The 26,685-nt window shown below is 40.5% G+C and overlaps 1 protein-coding gene across 5 annotated transcripts in view; it reads left to right on the top strand.

The window, feature by feature from the left end:
• Positions 1-26,685, top strand: part of rasal2 (RAS protein activator like 2) — a 410,016-nt gene that overhangs the window by 211,448 nt on the left and 171,883 nt on the right. The window contains exon 1 of one of the 5 annotated variants that reach the window (XM_060830109.1): positions 16,190-16,309. The exons of the other annotated variants lie outside the window; for them this stretch is intronic. Within the exon in view, the coding sequence (XP_060686092.1) occupies positions 16,297-16,309 (13 nt within the window). The 5' untranslated portion in view covers positions 16,190-16,296. Of the gene's footprint in view, positions 1-16,189; positions 16,310-26,685 lie in introns of those variants that run through there. 5 annotated transcript variants of the gene reach the window in all.

Here is a 26,685-nt window from a genome sequence, read left to right on the forward strand (position 1 = left end):
GTTTATTTAAGAGAGTCCAAGAATTCCTTAGCCTTCTCCGGTGATCCGAAGTTATATATGGATCCTTCGTGGCTAAGGCGTAGCGTCGCTGGATATCGTAAGGAGTACTGGATATTTAAGTCCCTTAAACGCTTCTTCGCCTCATCGAATGCCTTCCTCTTTCGGACCAAAGCTGGGGAGAAGTCCTGGAACAGCATGATCCTGGATCCTTTGTGGGTCATAGCTTGGGGATCTTTTCCCAGATTTCTTGAGGCTTCCAGGAGCATCTGCCTTTCCCTATAGCTCTGCAGCTGGAACAGGACTGGGCGTGGGCGCTGGGTTGAGCCGGGCCCACGTACTGTGACCCGGTAGGCCCATTCTATCCTTACCTGGCCTGATCCATTATGCAGATTTAAAAGTTGTGGCAGCCAATGCTCTAAGAATGCTGTCAGCTGACCTCCCTCTTCCTGCTCAGGCAGGCCCAACAACCGAATATTTTTTCTACGACATCGATTTTCGACGTCATCAATGTGGTTTTCTAGGTTCTGGACTCGATTCTCGAGAAAACGGATGTGGTCGGCTGTTGATTTTATCCCAGTCTCTGAGGCTGCGGCCTTCGACTCCACCTCTCTGACTCGGCACTCCAATTCCTGAATGTCTCTGCCCTGCTTCTGCAGCTCGGCTGATAGTGCTTCTCTGCTCTGCCGAGACTCATCGATAAAAGCATCAATCTTCGCCTCCCACCTGGCAAACATCTCCTCAAAGCTCATCTTCACTGGTAAATCTCCTGAAGTAGCTGAAGACACCTTTGTTGCAGCTGAAGAGGGAGAGGGTGGGGGAGGGGTCCCTGCTTTCTTAGAGCCGCCTGTTCCCTTCCCTTTACTCATTTTCCAGCTAGTATTAGACTATTTAAATGTACTAATAGGTAACTATTTAAGGTTAACAACTATTATAAATGGTTTAGTGAGTGTGGTGGGGGTGGATAGCCCACTTTTCCCAAGTTTTGGGTAGAGCACTGTGGACTCAGTCTTGCTGGGTTGCCGCCATCTTGGATCCCCCTGATTTCCCTCTTAAATATACTCCTATTGCCTTTATACTTTTCTAAGGATTCATTCGATCTCTCTTGTCTATACTTGACATATGCTTCCTTTTTCTCAATCTCTCTCGCATCCAGCTTTCCCTACACTTACCAACCTTTCCTTTCACCCTAACAGGAATATACTATCCCTGGACTCGCGTTATCTAAAGTTTGAAGGCTTCCCATCTTCTAGCCATCCCTTTATCTGCAAATGTTTGTCTCAATCAGCTTTTGAAAGTTCTTGTCTAATACTGTCAAAATTAGCCTTCCTCCAATTTAAAATTTCAAGTTTTAGATCACTATTTTAAAACTAGTAGAATTATGGTCACTGGCCCCAAAGTGCTTCCCCACTGACACCTCAGTCGCTTGCCCTACCTTATTTCCCAAGAGTAGATCAAGTACTATCTTTACATACAGATGAGGAAGGACACTACTTTGACTGAGACAACACATTCATCCTAGGACAAGCCAAGCAGAGACTTGTGTGAGAATTCCTCGAAGCATAGCACTCCAACCGGAACTCTTATCAGCAAACACATTGACTTGTATCCCATTTACCACCTCCTGAGAAAAAGAACCAGAAACTACATCACCACGGGAAATGGCATAACCAACTCAAGGAAACCTAAACACATAAATAAAAAGTGAGCCATACCACCAGTGCTTCACCAGAGTCTCACTGGTGATGTATGGTGACGAAACATCTGAAAACTAACCTTCCAGCTCAGCAAGCAAACGTACATCCAGAACCTCAACCTGAACTCCGAATCTTCTCAAAACTCAATAGGAGATCTGGTTTTGTACCTTCTCTAGTAGGTAGATCCACATATTGAATTAGAAAATGTTCTTGTACACACTGAACAAATTCCTCTCCATCTAAACCATTAACACTATGGCAGTCCCAGTCTATGTTTGGAAAGTTAAAATCCCCGACCATAACTACCCTCTTATTCTTTAAGATAAACTGAAATCTCCGCTCAAATTGTTTCTCAATTTCCCACTGACTATTAGGGGGTCTATAACACACTCCCAGTAAGGTGATCATCCCTTTCTTATTTCTCAGTTCCACCCAAATAACTTCCCTGGCTGTATTCCCAGGAATATCCTCCTTTAGTACAGCTGTAATGCCATCCCTTATCAAAATGCCACTCCCCTCCTCTCTAGCCTCCCCTTTCTGTCCTTCTTGAAGCGTTTGTTTCCTGGATCATTAAACTGCCAGTCCTGTCCACCCCTGAGCCACGTTTTGAAAGTTCTTGTCTAATACTGTCAAAGTTAGCCTTCCTCCAATTTAAAACTTCAAGTTGCTATGCTATCTAGTCCCATGTTCCTAACCATGCTCTGAGTTCATCTGCCTTCAGTGTTAGGCCTCTTGCTTTGAAGTAAATGCAGTTTCATTTATGAGTCCCACCTTGTTCTCTGGTTTGTTCCTTCGTGCCCTGACTGTTTGAGTCGCTCCCTTTCTCAACTGTACAGTCTCAGGTTGATCTCCTTCCTCACTATTTCCCTGCTCCCCCCCCCCCCCCCCCTTACTAGAGTAAAAATCTTTCCAAGCAGAGCTACCAAATCTCCCTCCCAGTATTTTATTTCCTTTCCAATTCATGTGTAATCCGTTCTCTTTGTACAGGTCATTTCTACCCCCACAAGAGATTCCAATGATCCAAAAATGTGAACCCTCCTCTGCACTGGCTCCTCACCCATGCATTCATCTACTCCAACCTCACATTCTTCCCCTCACTAGCTCGTAGTAATAATCCAGATATTACAACCCTCGAGGACCTCTTTTTTCCAATTCTGATCTAATTTTCTATATTCTCCCTTCAGAATCTTACAGGTCCCTCTCAATTTTGATCATATTTTGCACCCTCTCCGAAATATCCTTGATCCTGGCACCAGGAGGGAACACACCATTCTGATTTCTCGCTGCCAGCCGCAGAAACATCAGTCTGTGTCTCTGTCTAGAGAGTCCCCTATCTCAGTCAATCCATTGGAACCTGATGTACCCCTCATTTCGTTAGAGCCAGTCTCCATACCAGAAACATGCTACATTCCCCTGGGAGTTCATCATTTTCCAAAACAGCATACTTGTTTGAGATGGGGATCACTAAAAGAGACTCCTGCAATACCTGCCTCCCTCACCTACCTTTCCTGGAGGTAACCCATCTACCTGGCTGTATCTGTGGATTTTCTTCCTTCCCATAACTGCCATTGATTACAGCCCCTAGCTCTTGTAAATTCCTCATTACCTCAACTACCATCCTAACTCATGTGATCTGAGAGCATTTGCAACTGGAGATATTGCTTGCAGACATAATTTCCCTCATCTCTCACATCCGACAAGAAGAGCACATCACTCTACTAAAGACCATTTTTGCTCCTAAACAATCTGCAGAAAATAGTGCCCTCTTACTGCTCTGAAAAACACTTCTCCAGGCTAACTTAGTACCTATATTTTATAATTTTAAATTATAATCAAGAGAGAGATCTCAATAAAGCACATTATCAAAAAAGAATCCACTCTACTCACTGTAGTAGATTTACAGCAAAGTTAAAAATCACACCACACCAGATTATAGTCCAACAGGTTTAATTGGAAGCACTAGCTTTTGGAGCGCTGCTCCTTCATCAGGTGGTTGTGGAGTATAAGGTTGTAAGCCACAGAATTTATAACAAAAGTTTATAGTGTGATGTAACTGAAATTATATATTGAAAAAGACCTGGATAGTTTGTTAAATCGCTCATCTGTTGGAATGACCACGTTGGTATCAGTTCTTTCATCACAAAACATTTTTTAAAAGTTGCATTCTCAAGTGAACTTGAACAGTTAGTGTCATGTTGGCCCAGATAATGTATTGAATGTGTGAGACTATCGGTGCCACAATGGTCAGACTGATTCTAATCTAAAAAAACGGATTTACAGAATTTTACACAGATTCATGCAGTTTTTGAGCAAAATAAAATGTAATTCTGCAAGTTCAGATTCACTCCACAAACATATGTGTATGTGTGCATGTGGGGGTTGGGGGAAGCGGTTATGGGAATCTGTGAGAGAGTGTGTGTGAGTGTAAAGGGGCATGAGTGTGAGAGTGTATGTGTGAGAGAGGGTCTGTGTGTATATATATATATATATATGTGTGTGTGTGTGTGTGTGTATATAGTGTAATGGGATTACCTGTAGTGTGACATGAACCCAAGGTCCTGGTTGAGGCCATCCCCATGGGTAACGAACTTGGTTTTCAGTCTCTGCTCGGCCACTTTTTGTTGTTGCCTATCCTGAAGTCCGCCTTGGAGGACGGTCACCCGAAGGTCCGAGGGTCGAATGTCCCGGACTGCTGTAGTGTTCTCCGAGGAGGGAACATTCTTGTCTGTTGATTGTTGTGCGGGGTCCATTCATCCGTAAAATGATGCACTTAGTTTCTCCCGTGCTGTGAGATCTCCCATACAGTTTCCTCCAAGGTCAGCTGTGAATTTTGCTGTTTGTTATTTTTTTCTTGGATGTAGTCCAATGTCCAGAAACACTTCAACTCAAACAGCAGTAGCTATGCGGATTTTCACTGCTGTGTCAGGTTTCTTTCTCTGACCATGTGGCCACTACCTTCGTCTCTCTTCCTCCTTTTTAAAGTCCCATTGTTTTGATCTATTTTCTCCCAAATTTCCAAAACAATGCAACAGCTTATAAAGCAGTACCTTACTGCTCCTGGAATTCAAGGAAATGACCTCTTACACCTATTATACCTCCAAAAAGAGCAGTTCTGGACAAATCGCATTTAATAAATGGGCGTTATAGAAGAACTACCTGTATTTTCCCAAATTTCTTCTTCCACCCGTAACACTAGTGTTCTTTGCCTGTAGGTGTCTGTGTGTATGGGTAATAGAGAAGTTTTAGAAGGAAATCTAATGTTTTAACTTAGTGACATTATATACTTACAGTTCAGAATTATTGTCTTGTGATTAGAATGGCTTTGTTTGTGCAAAATAGTAGGTGTTATTAGGTACAGAAACTCGGTCCCTGTTATTTGTTCACCTGATGCTCTCCAATAGGTAAATTAGGGACTTTACATACCTTGATAATGATTTTAACTATTGTGACTTCTGTAAAAATAGTGAAGCTTGATATCTAGTATATTATGCCAGTGAGGCATGACACATGATATGAGTATCTCTCAATCCTGAACTGGAATTGAACCTATTCTTCATAACTATCTCATAAAATGTGCTACATCATTTCTTGACCAAGTGGGTGAGCAAATCATTTTGTCAGGTGATTGCCAGCTGTTGATCATCTGTTGCAGGAATTGGAAATTGATCGTGTCCTGTCCCAGGTTTGTTATGTATTTTGGTGTTAAAATTAATTTACTTATTGAGAATTATTCATATAATGGTAGCAAATGTCCTCCTTTGGAAATCACTGAGTTCTTATACATTTAAATAAACTGGAGCATGGAGGTTACATTATGCTATTAATTCTCCATCATATGACATTCTGTCATTAACAATTTATAGCATGTGCTGAACTGCCTTGATGCTCATTGAATAAATGAGCTATGTATGATAGGATTGAACTAGGGAGATCAAAATATCTGAAATTAAAACCTTTAAGGGATTCTGTTTTTGACCACAATTTTCAGAAGCAAGGCACAAACAGACATCATCTGATGGTAGTGGACTTTGCAGATCCTATACATTCATAAAATTGCTCATTTATGGAGCTAGGCTGCCTTAAGATGTATTGTTAATGGATTGACGCCTTTTCTGTTATAATAGAAAGTCGGATTGTTGGTGCATTGCATCTGAACCATGTCATTGCTGTTCTCATAAAGACATGACAGTTTTTCATTTAGTAGTAATTCTGTTGAGTGTTCCAGGACTATTTCCTTGGGATGAGGTAAAATTCCTGATGAAGGGGCTTATGCCCGAAGCATCAACTCTCCTGCTCCTCAGAAGCTACCTGACCTACTGTGCTTTTCCAGTGTTTTTTGACTCTGATCTCCAGCATTTGTAGTTGTCACTTTTTCCTGAGGTGAAATTGACATAATTTAAAATTCTGAAGTATGTATCAGGCTGGGGATGTTTACTGCTGCACAATGGAAATATTGAGTTTCTATTTTGCATTGACACTTTGAAATAAATATTTCTGTGTGTCCCATAGCAATGAAATATCTGAGCAAGTGGGTGACTGGAATGCTACAGTCCAGTCACTGCTGTTTATGAAGTGACCTTCCAAGGACTGAGTGGGTTTTGATTATGTTCAGCCAATTGTGTGAATAGTGTGCAACTCCGAACAAGGCTGTTGGAGCAGAAAACACAGTGAGTCCCTTTGAAAACTTCTGGAATGTGTTCTCAAGTCACCCACCAAAATGTTGGTCCAACTGGTGTCAGAAGAGCTGTACTTCACTTCAGGATTGACAATACATTTTGTTTTCCCGAAGTTATATAAGCAATTGCGTGAATATAGAATGCCTCTTCTATATCCATTGGTGGTGACTTGAGTTGCGCAAGGAAGAACCGTGAGCCATATGTTTAACTTGTATGATTTTCTGTGAAACAGGGAAGCTGATCAGGGTAAGATTTTCTGCTTGTTTTGGTAAGATTTTTTCATATACCCTGTGCCTCAGACCACCGAAGCGATCTTAGAAACTGGCAGACCAGTACTTAAGTATTCACAGTAAATGCATGCATTTTCAAATCCTTTTCATATTATACATCATGTTGTGTTAATTTGGAAAAAGGTGTCTTTTTCATGGAGTCTATATTTCGCAACACAACTCATACTTGTTATTTTTGAGCTGAATAGAAAGGAAGGAAATTTCGGCAATTCTGTTTTGTAACATTCGTGTGACAAAGATTGCACCAGTTTGTTCCATGTTGTACCTTGTTCCTTTCAAACTAAGTAATCAAACATCTTTTAAAATTTACTAGCTTTCATCCTTTCCAGATAGTACGTTCTGGACCATAGCTCACTCCACTTTAAAAAAAACTTCTCAATGTCCCTTTACTGTGAGAAATTATCTGCGTTTTGTGACTGTTGAACCTTCTGCCAGTGAAAATTAATTCCACTCTTTCAACTTTTAAAATCTACCATCTTTAGGGAGAGCAATCATAATCTTTCCCTTCTTTCTGTCTACTTCAAGACTCCCATCCCTTGTATTACTCAAGTAAACTTCTTGGCCACCCTCTCTAAAGCTATGACATCCTTCCCAAAGTGTGTCAGTTTGGTTTCAAGAAGTCAACACTGGATATGAGGTCCAATCAACATTTTTGTAAAAGTTTAGTTCAATTTTCTTTTCTTTTTTCTCTGTGTCCCAGTTTTTACCCCCAATTAACTTGTCCTGCAACTTTAAGAGAATCATATGTTTGTATCCTTGTCACTTATTCCTGCAGCCCTTGAAAATTATACAATTCGGTTTAGGTTACCTCTCCTCACTCTTCCTTTTGAAGTTCATCACTTTACTTTTCTGCACTAAATTTAAAATGCTGTGAGTCTGCTAATTCAGTAGTTTCTGTCCTTTTGGAATCTGTTACAACCTCTGTTGTTCACTGCAATTCTAAACTTTCTGTCATCTGCAAATCATGTCACCTGTACCCAAGTGCAGGCCATTAACACAACATCCAAAGTAGCAGTAGTGCTAATACAGATTTCTTGGAGATACTACTCTATGCTTCCCCAGACTGAACAACAACTATTTATTAGTCGTGTCTGCTTTCAATGCCTTAGTCAGTTTTGAATCCATGTGAACACTCAGCTTTATTTTTTTCCTTTTTTTCATTTGTATCCTTTCATGCAATGAACTGTGTTGCCTGTCACTTAGTAGCCCTTGAGAAGATGATTTTCAAGTGTTTTGGAATTCTGTAGTCCATATGGTGTAGAAACAGCCACGGTGCTCTTAGAAAAGGAATTCCTACTTGGGAAACAAAAACAGAAATTGCTGGAGAAACTCAGTAGGTTTGGCAGCATATGCAGGAAAAAAGCAGTTGCTGATTCAATTCTGGTGACTGATGAAGAGTCACTTGACTCAAAGTTAATTCTGCTTTCTTCCCACAGCTGGTGCCAGGCCTGCTGAGTTTCTCTACCAATTTTTGTTTTTGTCGAACTCTGAGCTCAAAAACTTCATGAATTTATGTAAAACTCCGTTATCTCACTTTTTAGACGGCACAGTGGCACAGTGGTTAGCACTGCTGCCTCATAGCGCCAGAGACCCAGGTTCAATTCCCACCTCAGGCGACTGACTGTGTGGAGTTTGCACGTTCTCCCTGTGTCTGCGTGGGTTTCCTCCGGGTGCTCCGGTTTCCTCCCACAGTCCAAAGATGTGCGGGTCAGGTGAATTGGCCATGCTAAATTGTCCGTAGTGTTAGGTAAGGGGTAAATGTAGGGGTATGGATGGGTTGCGCTTCGGCGGGTCGGTGTGGACTTGTTGGGCCGAAGGGCCTGTTTCCACGCTGTAAGTAATCTAATCTAATCATTCTAAACCTCATGGCATAGACAGAGAACACAGGGGGCCAACACCTTCAACATATTGTCTAGCTATCACCATTGTTAACAGCTAACCCGAGAATGCAACTTTTTAAAAAAAGTTTTGTGATTTACACATGAAAGAAGTGAAACTGTCACTGTATTCTAACAGATCAAAGGCTTAACAGACAATCAATTTTTCAATGTACAATTTCAGTTACATCACACTGTAAATTTTTGCTATAAATTCTGTGTTACGATCGAGCCCTCCACTATCACCTGATGAAGGAGCGTCGCTCTGAAAGCTAGTGTGCTTCCAATTAAACCTGTTGGATTATAACCTGGTGTTGTGTGATTTTTAACTTTGTACACCCCAGTCCAACACCAGCATCTCCAAATCATGTTTTTGTTTCATAAGCTTTTGTCCCTAATTGCCTTTTTAAGTTCATCTCTGCATTTTCTATGTTCTGCTTGATCCTCTATTGTAATGAATCTGACAATTATTATAAACTTCCTTTTCCTGTCTCTATTTGATCTTTAGTCATCTATTGAATGTAGATTGGATATGCTTTCTTTACTCTTCTTTACTGTTACTGTGTGCTAGATCCCATTACAGCTTGGGTTAAACATGAACTGAAGAGGTGAATTCCAGAGTTGAGCTGCAAGTGTTCTTACCATCCAGCTACACTTGATCAAGTGTGGTCTCAAAGAGCCCTTGATCATTGATTCCAATTTGACAACAACCTTAAATATTCATTTCTTACATTCATCTGCACAGCATGTATGCACTTTGTCTGTTTTTTTGTAATGCAGGAACTGGCCAAGGCTTAGTTAAAAGTATCTCCCAAACCTGTGACTTCTGCCATCCCAGATCTGCACATTGGACCATTATAGTCTTGAAGTCACCTTCTCCTTCCAAGTCACACACAACCAAGACCTAGACTTCTACAGTCATTCTTCCATTGTGACTACAATGTCAGACTTCCACATTGTTCTTTTGGACTACAAACCAATGTGTGGTCCCTTAAAACTCTTAGTTTAAAGTCTTAACAACAAGGTTTTAAAGGTGAGAGTGCTACTAAATCAGGTTGACATTGCAAAGTTCTTGATTTTAGTTGGTTATTGTTGTGTTGTTCTGCCGTATGTCCATCTTCTAAGCTGTAAGTTTGTGAAGACCTTTTGATAACAACAAATATCTAAGAAGTAATCAACATCCTTTCTCTCCCAGCAGTCCAAACAAACACCCTGAGCTATTTCATTAATGCTGTCCCCTCCACAACTCATGTCAGCGCTGATGAAGAGTCATATCGACTCGAAACGTTAGCTTACTTTCTCTCCTTGGATGCTGCCTGATCTGTTGTGATCTCATCCAATAGGTAATCTTTGTCAACTCCCAAGATCAGCGTTTGAGAAATGCATTTAATGTTGACCCGTATCGAAAATGCTGATTCTGCTATTTATAAACAAATAACGATTTTTGAGAAGATTTGTTGCTCAAGTTGATGATAAGTATGCTAACTTACATACTTATTTATAAACAATGTTGCTTCTGTTGGTATAAACAAACCATATCGTCAAGTTGTTGGAGTACAGTCCATGAATTTTGTCTCCTTAGTGCAAAATTGTGCATTTAAAATCTGGATGCTTCCATCATGACAGTACTATGTGTATTTATTCTGCCTGTCATGTAAGCTGTCTGGTACTTTAGATGTGCAACCACTTCTGAATGGCTCGTCTTCAGTTAAGCATGTTGTAGTGTATGGCAAGTAGAGAAGGGAGGAGGAAATGGTGACTATTTAAAATCAAACAGTTGATTTAAAATTTCTCCAGAATTATTGAAATAGTATTTTCTTGTTACTAATATATTATTATCATCAAACAACATAATTCTAAGTAACACCAAAGTAAAAGGTGACCACAGTAGATTTAATCTGTGTGAGTCATCAGTGGCGGCTCAGCAACTGAGAAGTTCCGTTTTGTTTACTGCTTAATCATTCTAAGTGGTTCTTTCAATCTCATTAGATATCCAGAATTGAGCATGATTTGTTGATAATTCGTCCCTACGCTGTGAAGTATTTGAAAAATTCCATTTCAAGCAAGTAAAAGCCTCATTTTTTTTTATTGGCACTTGTTTGAATAGGATTCGAAGAGCCAGATCTCAGTATTGACGCATCTAAATCCAGCTTCCTTGATCCAAGTCGATAAAGTGTGGCACTGGAAAAGCACAACAGGTCATGCAGCATCTGATGAGCAAGAGAATCAACATTTCGGGCTTAATCCTTCATCTGCCTGACATGCTGTGCTTTTTCCAGCACTACACTTTATAGACTCGGACTTTTCCAGCAGCTACAGTCCTCACAATCTCCTTGACCCAAGCAACAGGGAAGACTTGTACGATCAGGGACAAGGTTCAGCACTGAAAGATGCATTGGTGTCAATTTCTCGAAGTCAAACTTAAACAGATGTCGACATCAGGATGACCATTGGCTGTTAAATTTGACTTTAATATATTAAATAGTAAGATAAAAATCTGCAGCTCAGTTCTTTGCTCTGCTTCCAGTTCAGTATTTTGTTTTTTTCAGGCTGAATCAGCATGTTTGAGACAACAAACTCTGGTAAGATACCAGGACTATTAAAAATAAATACTATTGGAAGAAATATTAAATAATCTGAATTCATGATCCCTTAGCTTCATGTTCCTGATCAACTGTAATTTTGAGCAATGTCTTTTTTTACAGAACATGAGCATCGCTGGCTAAACCAGCATTTAGTCTCCACCCATTGTTGACCTGGAGAAGTAGGCATTGGGCTGTCTCCTTGAATTGCTTTTTGAAAGTGAAATCTAGGATTTTAACCTAGCCAAAGTACGAGAACATAATTGCAAATCATGATGATGCATGAACTTTTGGGACTGGGTGATAATGGTATTCCCATACATTGACTTCCTTTTCCTGTCTCTGTTTGATCTTTAGTCATCTTCAGTGAATGTAGATTTGGATATGCTTTCTTTACTCTTTTTACTCTTACTGTGTGCTAGATCCCATACATTTTCCTTCCAAATGGAGAATATTATTGTGAACTAGTTGTAGTAATTGGCAATTTTAGTGAAGCTCAATGAGTTTTAGATATAATAAACTTGAGAATTCACTTGGGACGTATAGCAATGAAAGGCAGAAATGGGATTAAAAGGCTCATGTTGGTGTAATAGTCAAGAGAAACGAATATAATGAACAGTTGAATAATCAAACACAAATTGTCTGGGTTTGACTTTCTGATATTGAATGATGCCTGAAGGTCTGGTTTGTGATAGTTTATAGTGCCTGAACTTGATTTTGTTCCAGTGACAAGAAGCTTTCTATCAAATCATCCACTCGTATAGTCAATCATAACATTCTTGTTCTCTGTTTCATATTTTCTTTGGTTATAAATCATGGTTTCAGACTTTAAAATTCATGAGCCTTTTGCCAACGTCTCTTCTCTGGGATTGCATGAAGTGCATTTGTTCTGTTAATTACAATATTGCTTGACATTCTGCATAATGAAAAGCCTTTACAGTGGATCAGATCATCACTTACTACTGTTTCATGTTGTTATCTAGTAGGATATATTTGCTACACAATGCAGCATTATTAGATAGCAGTGCTGTGCTGGTAGCTCCTCATTTGGGCTTCATTGGAGTTTTGCCCCAAATGAGGTGAAAGACGTACTCCTTTCTACTATAGGAGAAAGTGAGGCCTGCAGATGCTGGAGATCAGAGATGAAAATGTATTGCTGGAAAAGCACAGCAGGTCAGGCAGCATCCAATGAACAGGAAATTCGACGTTTCGGGCATAAGCCCTTCCTGATGAAGGGCTTATGCCCGAAACGTCAAATTTCCTGTTCCTTGGATGCTGCCTGACCTGCTGCTCTTTTCCAGCAATACGTTTTCATCTCCTTTCTACTGTACTCTAGACTCCTAATTAGATTTTCCATCCAAAGTATTTGCAATCAAGTCGACATTTGGAAGATAAGGACACTGAATTGGAACAATCTTTTTTATTGGTGAGATTTAATCCCATTTCTTTATTCTGTTGTGTTTCCTGAATAATTGTTGAGGGTTCCTCAACTTTGAAATGCCTTGGTATTTAAGGGATGTCACAAGCTAATTGAACATGAGAAATAAATTTAATCCCTCAAGCTTGCTCTGTCATTCAAGAAAATCATGACCATGTAATTGTGGCTTGAACTCCACTTAGCACTACAAAACCTCAGATTCCCTTTTCAATTAAAAGTCTGTCAAATTTAGTCTTGAATATATTAAATAAAAGGATCTGCATTTCTGGGTGGGTAATGAATTCCAGAGATTCCTTCTAAGTAGAAATTCCTACTTAACTCTGTTTTCGTTGTGATATCCCTTATTTTAAGCCTGTGACATGTTGTCATGCATGCTTGACTGAGAGTCCAGACTTCCATTAGTTTATTGAAACAGCTACACACAAAACAAAATAATGCTTGATTGATTTTTTTGTTGGATCTATTTTATAAACGATTTAGTGTTTGTTTGCATGAGATAAAGAAATATTATGTAAGTTTGCTCCTGGTGTTAACATTTTAGATGTCAGGTTGATTGAAACACTTGTATAAAATTGTAGAAACAACAGTTTTTTAAAAGCTCTGAGTAGGTGGGCTTTTAAAGCTTCTCTGCATATGACAATGTTCCTATGGGATTTTTTTCAGTTCTGAGTGTATACAGGATAAAGGAGCATAGAAATGCTATTGCTTGAAAGACATAGGGGTAATTTTGGGCTGGTGGAGAATCTTGGATTGACCAGAAGTATCTGAGGGTCCATTTGAAAGTAGATGGAGGAGCATGGATTGACAAAACAGGGGGCACTGTTGGGATTTGTGGAGAGACTTGAGTTGGCATGGAGGGTATCCTTTGGGAAAGTCTGAAGGAGCATAGTCTGGCATAATTTCAGGAGCATTGAGGTAGGTGAGTGGTGAGGGCTAACTATTGAATAAAACAAAGGGATGAGTCTTGCAAAGAGAAGCATAACTTCTATCCTGCCTCTGTGACTGTCTCTAAAATGTTTCTGTGGCTTTCCTCTAATGAAGTCAGGGTAACTTTCCTGGTTGGCAAATATCTGGAAAATGCTCATTGAAGCAAACACTTAAGGACTAATGTAGAGTCCAAATGAAGTTCAAGCTAGGAGGTTCCGTGAAAACCTTGGACTATTTCTGAGTTGAAATGGAACTTGCATGTAATGATTTGGTAATATTACAAATCCAAATGCTCTTAAATGGAAGCAATTTGCATTACTGTTATCAGTTCAGTGCCCAACATTCCTCTATATTGACTAGCATTGAACAGTTGCGGCCTTTGTTCATCCTGTTGACCAGTGCATGTAATGTGATTCTGTTATGTTATCATTTCAAGCTTGAAATTAACAATTGAAGAGTAAAGAATCCTCAATAAATACCTTTAACCACAAATGTTATTATTATGCACACGTATGAAATGTCTGTTTTGCGACATGAACATTCTAGTTGTTATATAAAAAAAGCTTTGAGTCATAGAGATGTACAGCACGGAAACAGACCTTTGGGTCCAATTTGTCCATGCAGACCAGATATCCTAAATTAATCTAGCCTCACCTGCCAGCACCCAGCCCATATCACACCAAACCCTTCTTATTCGTATACCCGTCCAGATGCCTTTTAAATGCTGCAATCGTACCAGCCTCCACCACTTCCTCTGGCAGCTCATTACATACACGTGCCACCCTCTGCATGAAAATGTTGCCCCTTAGGTCTCTTTTATATCTTCATCTCTCACCCAAAACCTATGCCCTCTAGTTCTGGACTCCCCCTATCCGAGGGAAGAGACTTTGTCGATTTATCCTCATGATTTTATAAACCTCTAAAAGATCACTCCATAGCCTTCGATGCTCCAGGGAAAACAGCCCCAGCCTATTCAACCTCATCCTATAGCTCACATCCTCCAATCCTGGGAACATCCTTGTAATTCTTTTTTGAACCCTTTCAAGTTTCAATTTTCAAGGTAGGAAAGAGAGCAGAATTGCACGCAATATTCCAAAAGTGGCCAAACCAATGTCCTGTACAGCTGCAACGTGACCTCCCAACTCCTGTACTCAGTACTCTGACCAATAAAGGAAAGCATACCAAATGCCTTCTTCACTATCCTATCTACCTGCGACTCCACTTTCAAGGAGCTATGAACCTGCACTCTATGGTCTCTTTGTTCAGCGACACTCCCGCGGACCTTACCATTAAGTGTATAAGTCCTGCTAAGATTTGCTTTCCCAAAATGCAGCACCTCACATTTATCTAAATTAAACTCCATCTGCCATTTCTCAGCCCATTGCCCCATCTGGTCAAGATCCTGGTGCAATTTGAGGTAACCTTCTTTGCTGTCCACCTACACCTGTCATCTGCAGACTTACAAACTGTACCTCTTATGCTTGCATCCAAATCATTTATATAAATGATGAAAATTAGTAGACCCAGCACTGATCCTTGTGGCACCCCACTGGTTATAGGCCTCCAGTCTTCTTGGTTTTCTTGTGTTCATGTATATTGAAAACATTTCTACATAATAATCTAATTCTCATAGTTCGTAGTTAGTATTTTTCCCATAAAATACAAATTAGCAAATGATGTAAATTTAGGAAAATTATGCTGATTTGACTGTTGGAATATGGAAGCTGGTTTAGTTAGTATTGCAGTAGTAGGAAGTCAGTTTTGCTATTCCTTGGTCTCCCTTTCAAAGCAGATTTCAGCATTTCTATAACTATTGGTTGTGAAGCCTAAAATTTGAAATGGGTAAGCATTTTTGATCTCTTCAAGTTAAATGTACTATGTACCAAAACATGAAATTATTGTTAAACCTGCACTTTGCCCCCACAACTTTTCCACCACCCCTCCCCCCCCAAAAAACCTGGTTCGAAACTTAGAGCACTGAAACAGCCGAAATGACCAGAGGGGACATGAGTGCAGTTGACTGTTTTCTCTCCTTTTTCTCCCCAAAAATTTCATATACTGTATAGTACTCAAGGTGGTATTGGGAGTTAACTATAATATGAAATCCATTGCATTCTGCTGTCAGTGGGGGTCACCCTTTCACTGCTTTCCTATTGAATTCTTTTATAAGAAACAAAAATGTTCTTCTAACGATTGTTTTCTGTTAAAGGAGTGGTCCTCATAAATAGGTTCAGACATGAACAGTGAAGCAGTTTTGAACAGAAGCATTGTTCAACATGTGAGCAGTTAACTCTCTGTGGAGATGGCTCATACTTGATATAATGGTACTGATCCTCTAACTTTATTATGCAACCGATGCTTTGAATACTTCATAAATTCTTGCCTGTGGCACCTAAATTTAGAATTTGTAAGGGTTGATGAGAATTCTAGGGCTTGTGCTTGCCATTTAAGTTAGGTGTGTTCAGTTGTAAAATTCTGAAGAATTCCATTCATTTTTTCCGAATGCTTCTCACTGTGCCCTGTAATTTATATGCAAATCCTTGAGGGGCGGGAGGATGGGTGGTGTTGATCCATTTTCTCCAGACGTTCCACTGCTGCTGTCAGCGAAGAGCAAGTTTTGTCTTCACATTTGTTTGTAAGATGGCCTTGAGATGAAAAAAATCCTGCTTTTTGAGAATTCGTTACTGAAATCAAGTGGGACAAGCTGGTTCTCCTGTTGTCTTCTGTGCATCCCCTTAGGCTGTGTGAAAATGTACAGCTCTTTCATATTTTGGTTAGTCCTAAAGGATTGTGAAATTGGAGAACTCTAAGCATGGAACTTACAAGTGAGTCTGTCGCTCAGTTATTTTTGAGACCCGGGGTTTTGGACAACCGGTGTATTTTGGATTTTATCCAGTACCTTGTTCTAAGGTAGTGCAATTGAAGAATGTTCCACAAATCTTTCCCCTTCTGAGCTGCTTGGGCTTTTCCTCATAAACTGCTTTGTTGATTTTTTTTCCAGTTTTGTTTCAGGGCTGTTTATTTCAATTTTAGTTGCTGTTTCTTTAAAAACCATCAGTGAATGTGGATGGCAGTATTGAGAGCTGTACTTTAGTCCGACCTGCAGATAAAATAGGTTTTTGTATTGACATTAGTGACTTTTGTGATGTTGGGCAGATTCAGCAGTTTGCTTGGGGGAAAATGCTGTTGATGTGTGAAAGACAAGGCGAGTCGAGGGTCAGCAGAAAGGTCATAAAATGTCTTTTCCAACAAAAAGGATACTGTATCATGTATTAGAGATATTGCTCAGCTCCAAACTGAATTACAGGGACTGAGCTGCTCTAAGATTAGTGAACCTTTCAGTGAGGACCATTCAATAAACTGACTCAACCAGAAGTTATAACTCTCAAGGGCAAAGGAAAGAAACAGCTCCCCTATACTCAGGTTGAAGGATACTTGAAAATATTGCATCATCTTCATTTGTCTAACGTTGTATCGCAGGTTGATATACCATCACATCCCCTCTCCACCTGTCTGATCCTGTCATTCAATTTTAAGAAAGGAGTATAAACAGGAACGTGTCATTTTGCCATTTGAACTTGTTCCACCATTTGTACAGTTGTAGTTGATAGTTACATGAATTCTATCTTCAAACATGAAGCGTATATCTATTAACTCCATATGCATCCACATATCTAACAAATTTTGACTTCAGTATAATTAGTGACTAAGTTTCCGCAGCACTCCAGTGTATCATATTTATCAAATCTAACACTTTGAGTGAAGAAAGTTTTTCCAATCTTAGAATTAGGGAAATGCCATTTTTAAACTGAGGCTTTGACTTGGAGTTATAGATTATTCAGCTAAGGGGATCATCTCTCAGCAACTATCCTTTTAAATGATGAAGTGTTTTTCATGTTTCATTGAGATCACCAGTGATTCTGGGTAAAGCTTCCTCAATCGCTCCACGTACCAGGGATTTGTTTTTTTTCACCCTTTGTCGCATTACCTTGAAGTGTGAATCCTTCCTCAGCTAAACAGAGCAGACCTACTCTAGCCATGGTCCAGGCCCAATTCATTTGTTCAATTTTATACTGAAGACTCTTTATTTTGAAAACAAACATGAAACTGTGTTCTCATGTGTGGGCTGGATGAGCTTGCAGCTTTTGTGATTCATGTAAAAGAGCACATAGGTCCCTTTGAATGCAAATATTCTCTTGAATTTTTATTCATTTGTGGGATGAAGCATCGCTGGCTGGGCCAGCCTTTATTGTCCATCCCTAATTGCTCAGAGAACAGTTGAAGAGTCAACTACATTGTTATGGGTTTTGAATTACATGTGGGCCAGACCTTGTAAGGACGGCAGTTTCCTTCTCTCAAGTACATTATGAACCAGATGTGATTTTCTGAAAATCGACAATGGACTCATGGTCATCATTAGACCCTTAATTCCAGATATTTTGTTTTTATTGAATTCACATTCCACAATCTGCTGTGGTGGGATTTGAACCCGGTTCCCCGGAACATTATCTGGGTCTCTGGATTAACAGTCCAGCAATAACACCGCTAGGCTATCAGCTCCCCCATTTTGTGCCCCCATTTTGAAATCTGCTTTTTTTATTTTCCTTGCAAAATATATAGCTTCTCACATGTAAGCATTAAATTTGGTCTGTCATTTGCTTAACACTCACTTCATCTGCCTTTATACCTTTGCAGTTCCTTTGTTTCCTCCTAATAGCTTAAATTTGTATGAAATGCAAATTGAGCATGCATTATGCTTGGACCCTTCATTTAAAACATTAATATCAATTGCAGTTAGTTTATGTTTAAGCAGTGAACATTGAAGTATTGATCATTGATGGCAGATAAAGTATATGATTTCAGCAGATAGGTCAATGTCAATTTTGCGACTTGATAAATCCATCATGTTCTTTTGGTGAACAGTTGGAAAACATCTACAGTCATGTAAACAATTGACTTGGTTATCCAAGTGGTTTTATTTTACTTACTTCTCCATTTGGTCTTGTGGAATCTTTATCAGTTAACACAAATGTCACTTTATTGATTTATTCCTGCAGATTAAACATCCTGATGAATCACATGACATTAGAAAACATGATATAACATTAAGTCGTGTTTAGAGACAGTAGGGTAGATATTGAAAAACTTGGTCAAATCTCAGGTTTAATGGAGTACGAAGGAAAAATTAAGCAAAAGAGGTTTATGGAGAAAGTCCAGAGCTTAGGATCATGTGGCAAGAGGCGCAAACACCAGTGGAAAAGCCAAGAAAATAGGGGATGCTCAAAAGCTAGAATTAGAGAAGCATAAATTTCTTAGGAGGCTCTGGAACTGGAGGAAAGGGGTACTCCATGAAGAGGTTTGAAAATGATACGAAAATTTAAATATCTTACCTGTTGCTAAATTGGGAGTCAGTGAGCATGGAGGTTACAGATGATTGGACAGAGTTAGGACAGAGGATGCTTTGTATGACATCACATTTAACAAGTTTGATGTGAGAATCTGGTCAGGCATGTACAGGAATAGTCCAATCTAAAGATATCAAAAATTAATGAACCAGATACGTTTTTATGACAATCAATAGTAGATTCATGGCAGCATTGCTGAGAATAGCTTTCAATTCCAGATATTATAAATTCAAATTCCACCAGCTGTCATAGTGAGATCGATCCATGTCCCCAGAGGATTAGTCTGGACCTCTGGATTTTTAGTCCAGTGACTTTGCCACTACTCCATGACTTCCAGTCGAATACCAGTTCCTTCTTTTCTCTAACCAAGACCGTGTGACATCGTTGCATGAGGTGGTGCTTCCTGCAGTCATACAGATATTAACTCTGTCAGACCATATGCAGCAGATTAAATTTCTGTTCACCCACACTGATCTTGTGTTGCAATGGTAATGTTAAGTTCACCTTAGGGTATAGTGTCCATGGACATATGTCATAAAATGTTTAAACAGGCTGATCTAAAAATAACGCAAACTACTTCAAGGACAGTGGAGGGGTCAAGAGGGGTGCTGGTGCTGTGTGATATCAGTGTACATAAGGAGCCAATCCTGAAGAAGGGCTACACCCGAAACGTCAACTTCTATACCTCCTGATGCTGCCTGGCTTGCTGTATTCTTCCAGCCTCCTGCCTGTCAACGTAAGGAACCAAGCATGGTTTTGCTTAATAACATTAGATGAGGAAAAGGAGAGGAGCAAGGATAAATCCTTGGAGTCAGCACAGCTATGTCTGTGTGAACTGAAAGCAAAACTGTTGCAGGTCATTCTCTGGCTGAAATTAAATAAAAATGGAACGCATTCACACCCAACATCGGAGAAGAATGATACAGTCAATCCTGTTAAAGGCTACAGATAGAAAAAGAGGAGACAAGATGGTTTAACTCTGTCATCATTATATGACTTTGATAAGAGCCATTTTCTTACTTTGGCATGCCAAGAAGCCTAATTTGAGGGATTGGAACATTGAGTTCCTATCACACCTTATCCTAAGTTATCAGGCCAACATTCGTTCTAAGCTGTAAATCTGTCGATGGACCTGCCATAATTGAGTTCCATCTGAATGGTGCTTAGATATCATGCAAATTGGCTCATTGACAAGGCCTTTTGGCTGGGTGTGTCAAGTATGTATAGTATCAGTGAGTTTTTTTTTAAAAAGCAATAGAAATTGTTTGTGCTAGCTTTGATTTTGCGATTGATATCTGTGAAGCTTCTCTTTAACCATTGTCCTTCCTCCGAGATGATTGTCCTACCCATCCATTGTTCAGAAAGTGCTGTTTGCAGGTTTGTTTGTGACAACCTAAGCAACTGGAATGCATCAAAGGTAAAGGAATGTTGAGAATGTCAACTGACAGTCTGATGACCTGACAACTGGAACCCACGACATTCCTTGGCTTTAAATCTTTTAACTTTCACACTTCTGAGTTTGGTATCATTCTAGAACAGGGGAATTTTGCACAAGGAGCACTTTTGTTCAGATTGAGTTCTCAAAGCACATTTTTCAGGATGAAAGTACAACACTTCAAACTGTGTGTTTTGAAGATTTTGCTGTCATTGGTTTAAGTTAACTGGATGGATTGTTCAACTGAGTAAGCGAAATGTAGACGTTAAGAGGTAGTGTCATGATAGTCATGAGATTTGCAATCCAGAAACCCAGACCTATGAGAGATAAGCGTTTAAATCCATCAGCTGACATCGTGAAATTTGCATTAATGATGTCATTGGAGGGAACACTTTGCGGCCAACAATCATAATTCTATTAGATTTAAAATAATGATGGAAAAGGATAGACCAGATCTAAAAGTTGAAGTTCTAAATTGGAGAAAGGCCAATTTTGACGGTATTAGGCAAGATCTTTCAAAATTGAAAATGTGTTGCTGGTTAAAGCACAGCAGGTTAGGCAGCATCCAAGGAACAGGAAATTCGACGTTTCGGGCCAGAGCCCTTCATCAGGAATGAAGGGCTCTGGCCCGAAACGTCGAATTTCCTGTTCCTTGGATGCTGCCTAACCTGCTGTGCTTTAACCAGCAACACATTTTCAGCTCTGATCTCCAGAATCTGCAGACCTCACTTTTTACTCGAAGAACTTTCAAAAGCTGATTGGGGGCAGATGTTCGCAGGTAAAGGGACGGCTGGAAAATGGGAAGCCTTCAAAAATTAGATAACGAGAATCCAGAGAAAGTATATTCCTGGAAGGGTGAAAGGGAAGGTATAGGGAATGCTGGATGACGAAAGAAATTAAGGTTTAAGTTAAGAAAAAGAAGGAAACATATGTCAGGCACAGACAGGAAAGATTGTGTGAATCCTTAGAAGAGTATAAAGGCAGTAGGAGTATACTTAAGAGGGAAGTCAGAAGGGCAAAAAGGGGACATGAGCTAGCTTTGGCAAACAGAATTAAGGAGAATCCAAAGGGTTTTTACAAATACATTGAGGTCAAAAGGGTAACTAGAGAGAGAATAGGGCCAAAAAGATCAGCAGAAAATGGGGGAGATACTAAATGAGTATTTTACATCAGTATTTACTGTGGAAAAGGACATGGAAAACATATAATGTAGGGAAATAGATGGTGACATCTTGAAAAATATCCATATTACAGAGGAGGACGTGCTGGATGTTTTGAAACGCATGAAGGTGGATAAATCCCCAGGACCTGATCAGGTGTACCCTAGAACTCTGTGGGAAGCTAGGGAAGTGATCGCTGGGCCTCTTGCTGAAATATTTGTATCACCGATAGACGCAGGTGAGGTGCCAGAAGACTGGAAGTTGATTAATGTGGTGCCTCTGTTTAAGAAAGGTGGTAAGGACAAGCCAGGGAAGTAATGACCAGTGAGCCTGACGTCGGTGGTGGGCAAGTTGTTGGAGGGAATCTTGAGGGACAGGATGTACATGTATTTGGAAAGGCAAGGACTGATTAGGGATAGTCAACATAGCTTTGTGCGTGGGAAATCATGTCTCAGAAACTTGATTAAGTTTTTTGATGAAGTAACAAAGAGGATTGATGAGGGCAGAGCGATAGATGCGATCTATATGGACTTCAGTAAGGTGTTCAACAAGATTTCCCATGGGAGACTGGTGAGCAAAATTAGATCTCACGGGATACAGGGCGAACGAGCCATTCGGATGCAGAACTGGCTCAAAGGTAAAAGACAGAGGGTGGTGGTGGAGGGTTGTTTTTCAGACTGGAGGCCTGTGACCAGTGGAATGCCACAAGAATCGGTGCTGGGTCCTCTACTTTTCGTCATTTGTATGAATTATTTGGATGTGAGCATAAGAGGTACAGTTAGTAAGTTTGCAGATGACACCAAAATTGGATGTGTAGTGGACAACGAAGAGGGTTACCTCAGATTACAACAGGATCTTGATCAGATGGGCCAATGGGCTGAGAAATGGCAGATGGAGTTTAATTCATATAAGTGCGAGGTGCTGCATTTTGGGAATGCAAACCTTAGCAGGACTTATATACACTTAATGGTAAGGTCCTCGGGAGTGTTGCTGAACAAAAAGACCTTGGAGTGCAGGTTCATAGCTCCTTGAAAGTGGAGTAGCAGGTGGATAAGATAGTGGAGAAGGCGTTTGGTATGCTTTCCTTTATCAGTCAGAGTATTGAGTACGGGAGTTGAGAGCTCATGTTGCGGCTGTGTATGACGTTGATTAGGCCACTGTTGGAATATTACATGGAATTCTGCTCTCCTTCCTATGGGAAGGATGTTGTGAAACTTGAAAGGGTTCAGAAAAGATTGGGGTGGCACTGTGGCTCAGTGGTTAGCACTGCTGCCTCACAGCGCCAGGGACCCGGGTTCAATTCCCACCTTGGGCAACTGTCTATGCGGTTTACATGTTCTCCCTGTGTCTGTGTGGATTTTCTCTTGGTGCTCTGGTTTCCTCCTACAGTCCAAAGATGTTCATGTCAGGTATATTGGCCATTCTAAATTGCCCGTAATGCTGGGTGCATTAGTCAGAGCAGCAGGTCAGGCAACATCCAAGGAACAGGCGATTTGACGTTTCGGGCATAAGCCCTGAAGAAGGGCTTATGCCCGAAACGTCGAGTCTCCTGTTCCTTGGATGCTGCCTGACCTGCTGCACTTTTCCAGCAACACATTTTCAGCTCTGATCTCCAGCATCTGCAGACCTCACTTTCTCCTCCTGCATTAGTCAGAGGTAAATGTAGAGGAATGGGTTTGGGTGGATTGCTCTTCGGAGGGTCGGTGTGGATCTGTTGGGCCGAAGGGCCTGTTTCCACACTGTAACAAATCTCATTTAATCTTGCAAAAAATGTACAGGGATGTTGCCAGGATTGGAGGATTTGAGCTAAAGAGAGAGGCTTTAAAGGCTGGGGCTGTTTTCCCTGGAGCATTGGAGGCTGAGGGGTGACCTTGTAGAGGTTTACAAAATTATGAGGGGCATGGATAAGGATAAATAGACCAAGTCTTTTCCCTGGGGTGGGGGAGTCCACAACTAGAGGGCATAGGTTTAGGATGAGAAGGGACAGAAATAAAAGAGACCTAAAAGGCAACTTTTTTTCAGGCAGAGGGTAGTACATGTGTGGAATGAGCTGCCAGAGGACGTGGTGGAGGCATTTGGATGAATATATGAATAGGAAAGGTTTGGGAGGAAATGGGCTGGGTGCTGGCAGGTGGGACTAGATTGGGTTGGGATATCTGGTCGGCATGGATGGGTTGGATGGAAGGATCTGTTTCCATCCTGTACACTCTAGGACAGTGGAGGAGGCCAAGGTTGGCCATGTCAAAAAGGGAGTGGGAAGGGGAAATAAAATAGATGGTGACTGGGAAGTCCAATCAGCCCCTGCAGGCCTGGCTGAGATGCTCGGCAAGCCGTTACCTAGGTTTACATTTCAGAGGGCAACAACTGTCAATCACAGGCTGGTGGGTCTGGAGTACAAGTAGATCAGATTTAGTGAAGATGGCGGACTTATTTCCCTGAAGGGTATAAGTGAACCAAATGCATTTTTACAACAATCTTCCTTGTCTTGCCCATCCATTGTTCAAAACCTACTTCAACTCTAGCCTTTCTGAATTCTTTTGAAATGTCAGAGATCTGAAATGTTGTTAACACTGCTGCCAGGATCTGCTGAAAGTTTGTAGCATTTTCTGTTTTCTGTGCAAGTTTAAAAGTTGAGTCAAGATGTAAAAATTAGGAAAATATCTGGTTTTTAGAAGAGGAACAACAACAAGTATTGTGATTTCTTTTTAGTGTTTTCGATCAGCCTATCCAGCATACTATTACATAGCACTAGAGCAAGTGGGTCTCCAATCCAAGCCTCCTGATCCAGAGGAAGGAAGAATACCACTGTGCCACAAAACCTTTAAGAAGTACCCTGGTGTTTGGTCTGTGTGAATGAGTATCACCTGCAGGATGTTACATATGCAGCTGGTCAGAGTTCCAACTGTACAGTCATCGAGTTATACAACCTGGAGACTAACCCTTCAGTTCAACTCATCCATGCCAACCAGACATCTCAATCTGTCTTGGTGCCATTTTCCAGCATTTGGCCTGTACCACTCAAAACCCTTCCAATTCATATACCCATTCAGATACCTTTTTAAATGATGCAATTGTACCTGCCTCCGCTACTTCCTCTGGCAGCTTATTCATACAAGCAGCACCCTCTGCATGAAAAGGTTACGCCTCAGATCTTTTAAATCTTTCCCGTCTAACCTTAAACTGCAGGGCATAGGTTTTGGATTCTTCTTCTTCTTCCCCCCCCCCCCCCCCCCCCCTGCCAGGAGAAAGGCTTTCACTATTCATCCTATCCATGCCCCTCATGATTTGATAAACCCCTTTAAGGTCACCCCTCATTCTCCAATGCTCCAGGGAAAATAGCCTCAGCTTATTCAGCCTCTCCCTATAACTCAGACCTTCCAGTCCTGTAACATCCTTGTAAATCTTTTCTGCACCCTCAAGTTTAACAACTTACTTCCTTTAGAAGGATGACCAGAATTGAACACAGTATTCCAAAAGTGGCCTCGCCAATGTCCTGTACAGCTGCAATATGACATCCCAATCCTCTACGCAATGTTCTGACCAATGAAGACAAGCGTATCAAACGCCTTCTTCACCACTCTGTCTACCTGCAACTCCAATTTCAAAGAACTGTGCACACTCACCCCTAGGTTTCTTTGTTCGGCAACATTTCCCAGGGCCCTACCATTTACAAGTCCTGCCCTAAAATGCATTTTCAGAATGCAGCACTTCTCATTTATCAAAATTAAACTCCATCTGCCAATCTTTGGCTCATTGGCTCATCTGTTCAAGGTCTTGTACTGTGAGGTAAGTTTCTTCATTGTCCACTATAACATCAATTCTGGTGTCATCTGCAAACTTCCTATATATCATACTTCCTATATATGCAAATCATTTGTGTAAATGACAAAAAGCAGTGGACCCTGCACTGATCTTTGTGGAATATATCTGGTCACTGGCTTTCAGTCCAAAAAGCAACCTCTACCACCACTCTCTGTCTCCTACGTTCAAATCAATTTTGTATCCAATTCGCTAGCTCCCCTTGGATTCCATGTGATTTTACCTTACTCACCAGTCTACCATGTGGAACCTTGTTGAATGCCTTACAGAAGTCCATGTAAACATATAATGTATTGTTGTCTTCATCAGTCGTCTTTGTCACCTTTTGAAAATGCTCAATCAAGTTCATGAGAAATGATTTCCCACGCATAAAACCATGTTGACTATTCCTAATCAGTTGTTGTATTTCCAAATGCATGTAAATCCTGTCTCACAAAATCCCCTCCACCAGCTAATGTATAAACATTCCGTCATAAGTTCCCAGCCCAAGGATCTGGCTTTGGTTACCTTCCTTTATCCTCCAATGGGCGTAATCTTGACCTGTTGATTTTGTGACCCAGTAAGTCACTTACAGCGCCCTGAAACACACATTTTTCCCTTTTTAGGCAAGCATCACCTTTGAAAAAGCCCGTAGGATGTTAACTAAGTTCTCTAAGTGTTCCTTTATAGTTTTCCCTGTTATTAGAAAGTTGTTTAGGTAGTGAGCCCAATTCTGACTTGAAGTAGACCTTGCAAATGTTCTCCATTGTCTGCTGAAAAGTTGAACAGGCTGAAGATACCCCAAATGTCAGTCTCATTTGTTGGTACAAACCCTTATGGGTATTAATTGTAGCATACTTCTGGAAATCCTCATCTAAATGCAGTTGCAAGTCCAGCCTTGTGAAGGATGCCCCCTTGCCAGCTTTGCATATAAATCCTCTAGAATTTATAATGCGAGTGATTGGCTGCGGAAAGCAGGTTACCGTTTGTTTAAAATCCCCACAAAGGCAAACTGACCCGTAAGACTTCAAAACTGGTATGATGGCATTGAGGGAACCTGCAGAATCATGGAATTACTTCTTGGTCGACATGCAACGTGGCCTTGACTCCTCTGATAGTCCCTAGACCATCCTGGAAGTTTGCGGGTATTTAATTAGAACTTCACTCCAGCAATCATTTTCTAATTGAAAAGTGTTGAACCTAATCGAGGTGAGTCTCTCACAACCAATTTGGCCCCATCAATCTTGAGCCCGAGCCTTTTACTACAATTAGTGATAACTGAACTAGCTGCTTTTTATAAGAGAGAATCGAAGTTGCATGGTTAAGTAATACTTTAAAAATGTACGGGAAATTTAAAGAATAAAAATAAAAGAATCATAAAAATTTAAATCTCTCTTCTCTGA

This window comes from Hemiscyllium ocellatum, chromosome 9 (genome assembly GCF_020745735.1).
Source record: "Hemiscyllium ocellatum isolate sHemOce1 chromosome 9, sHemOce1.pat.X.cur, whole genome shotgun sequence".
NCBI lineage: Eukaryota > Metazoa > Chordata > Chondrichthyes > Orectolobiformes > Hemiscylliidae > Hemiscyllium > Hemiscyllium ocellatum.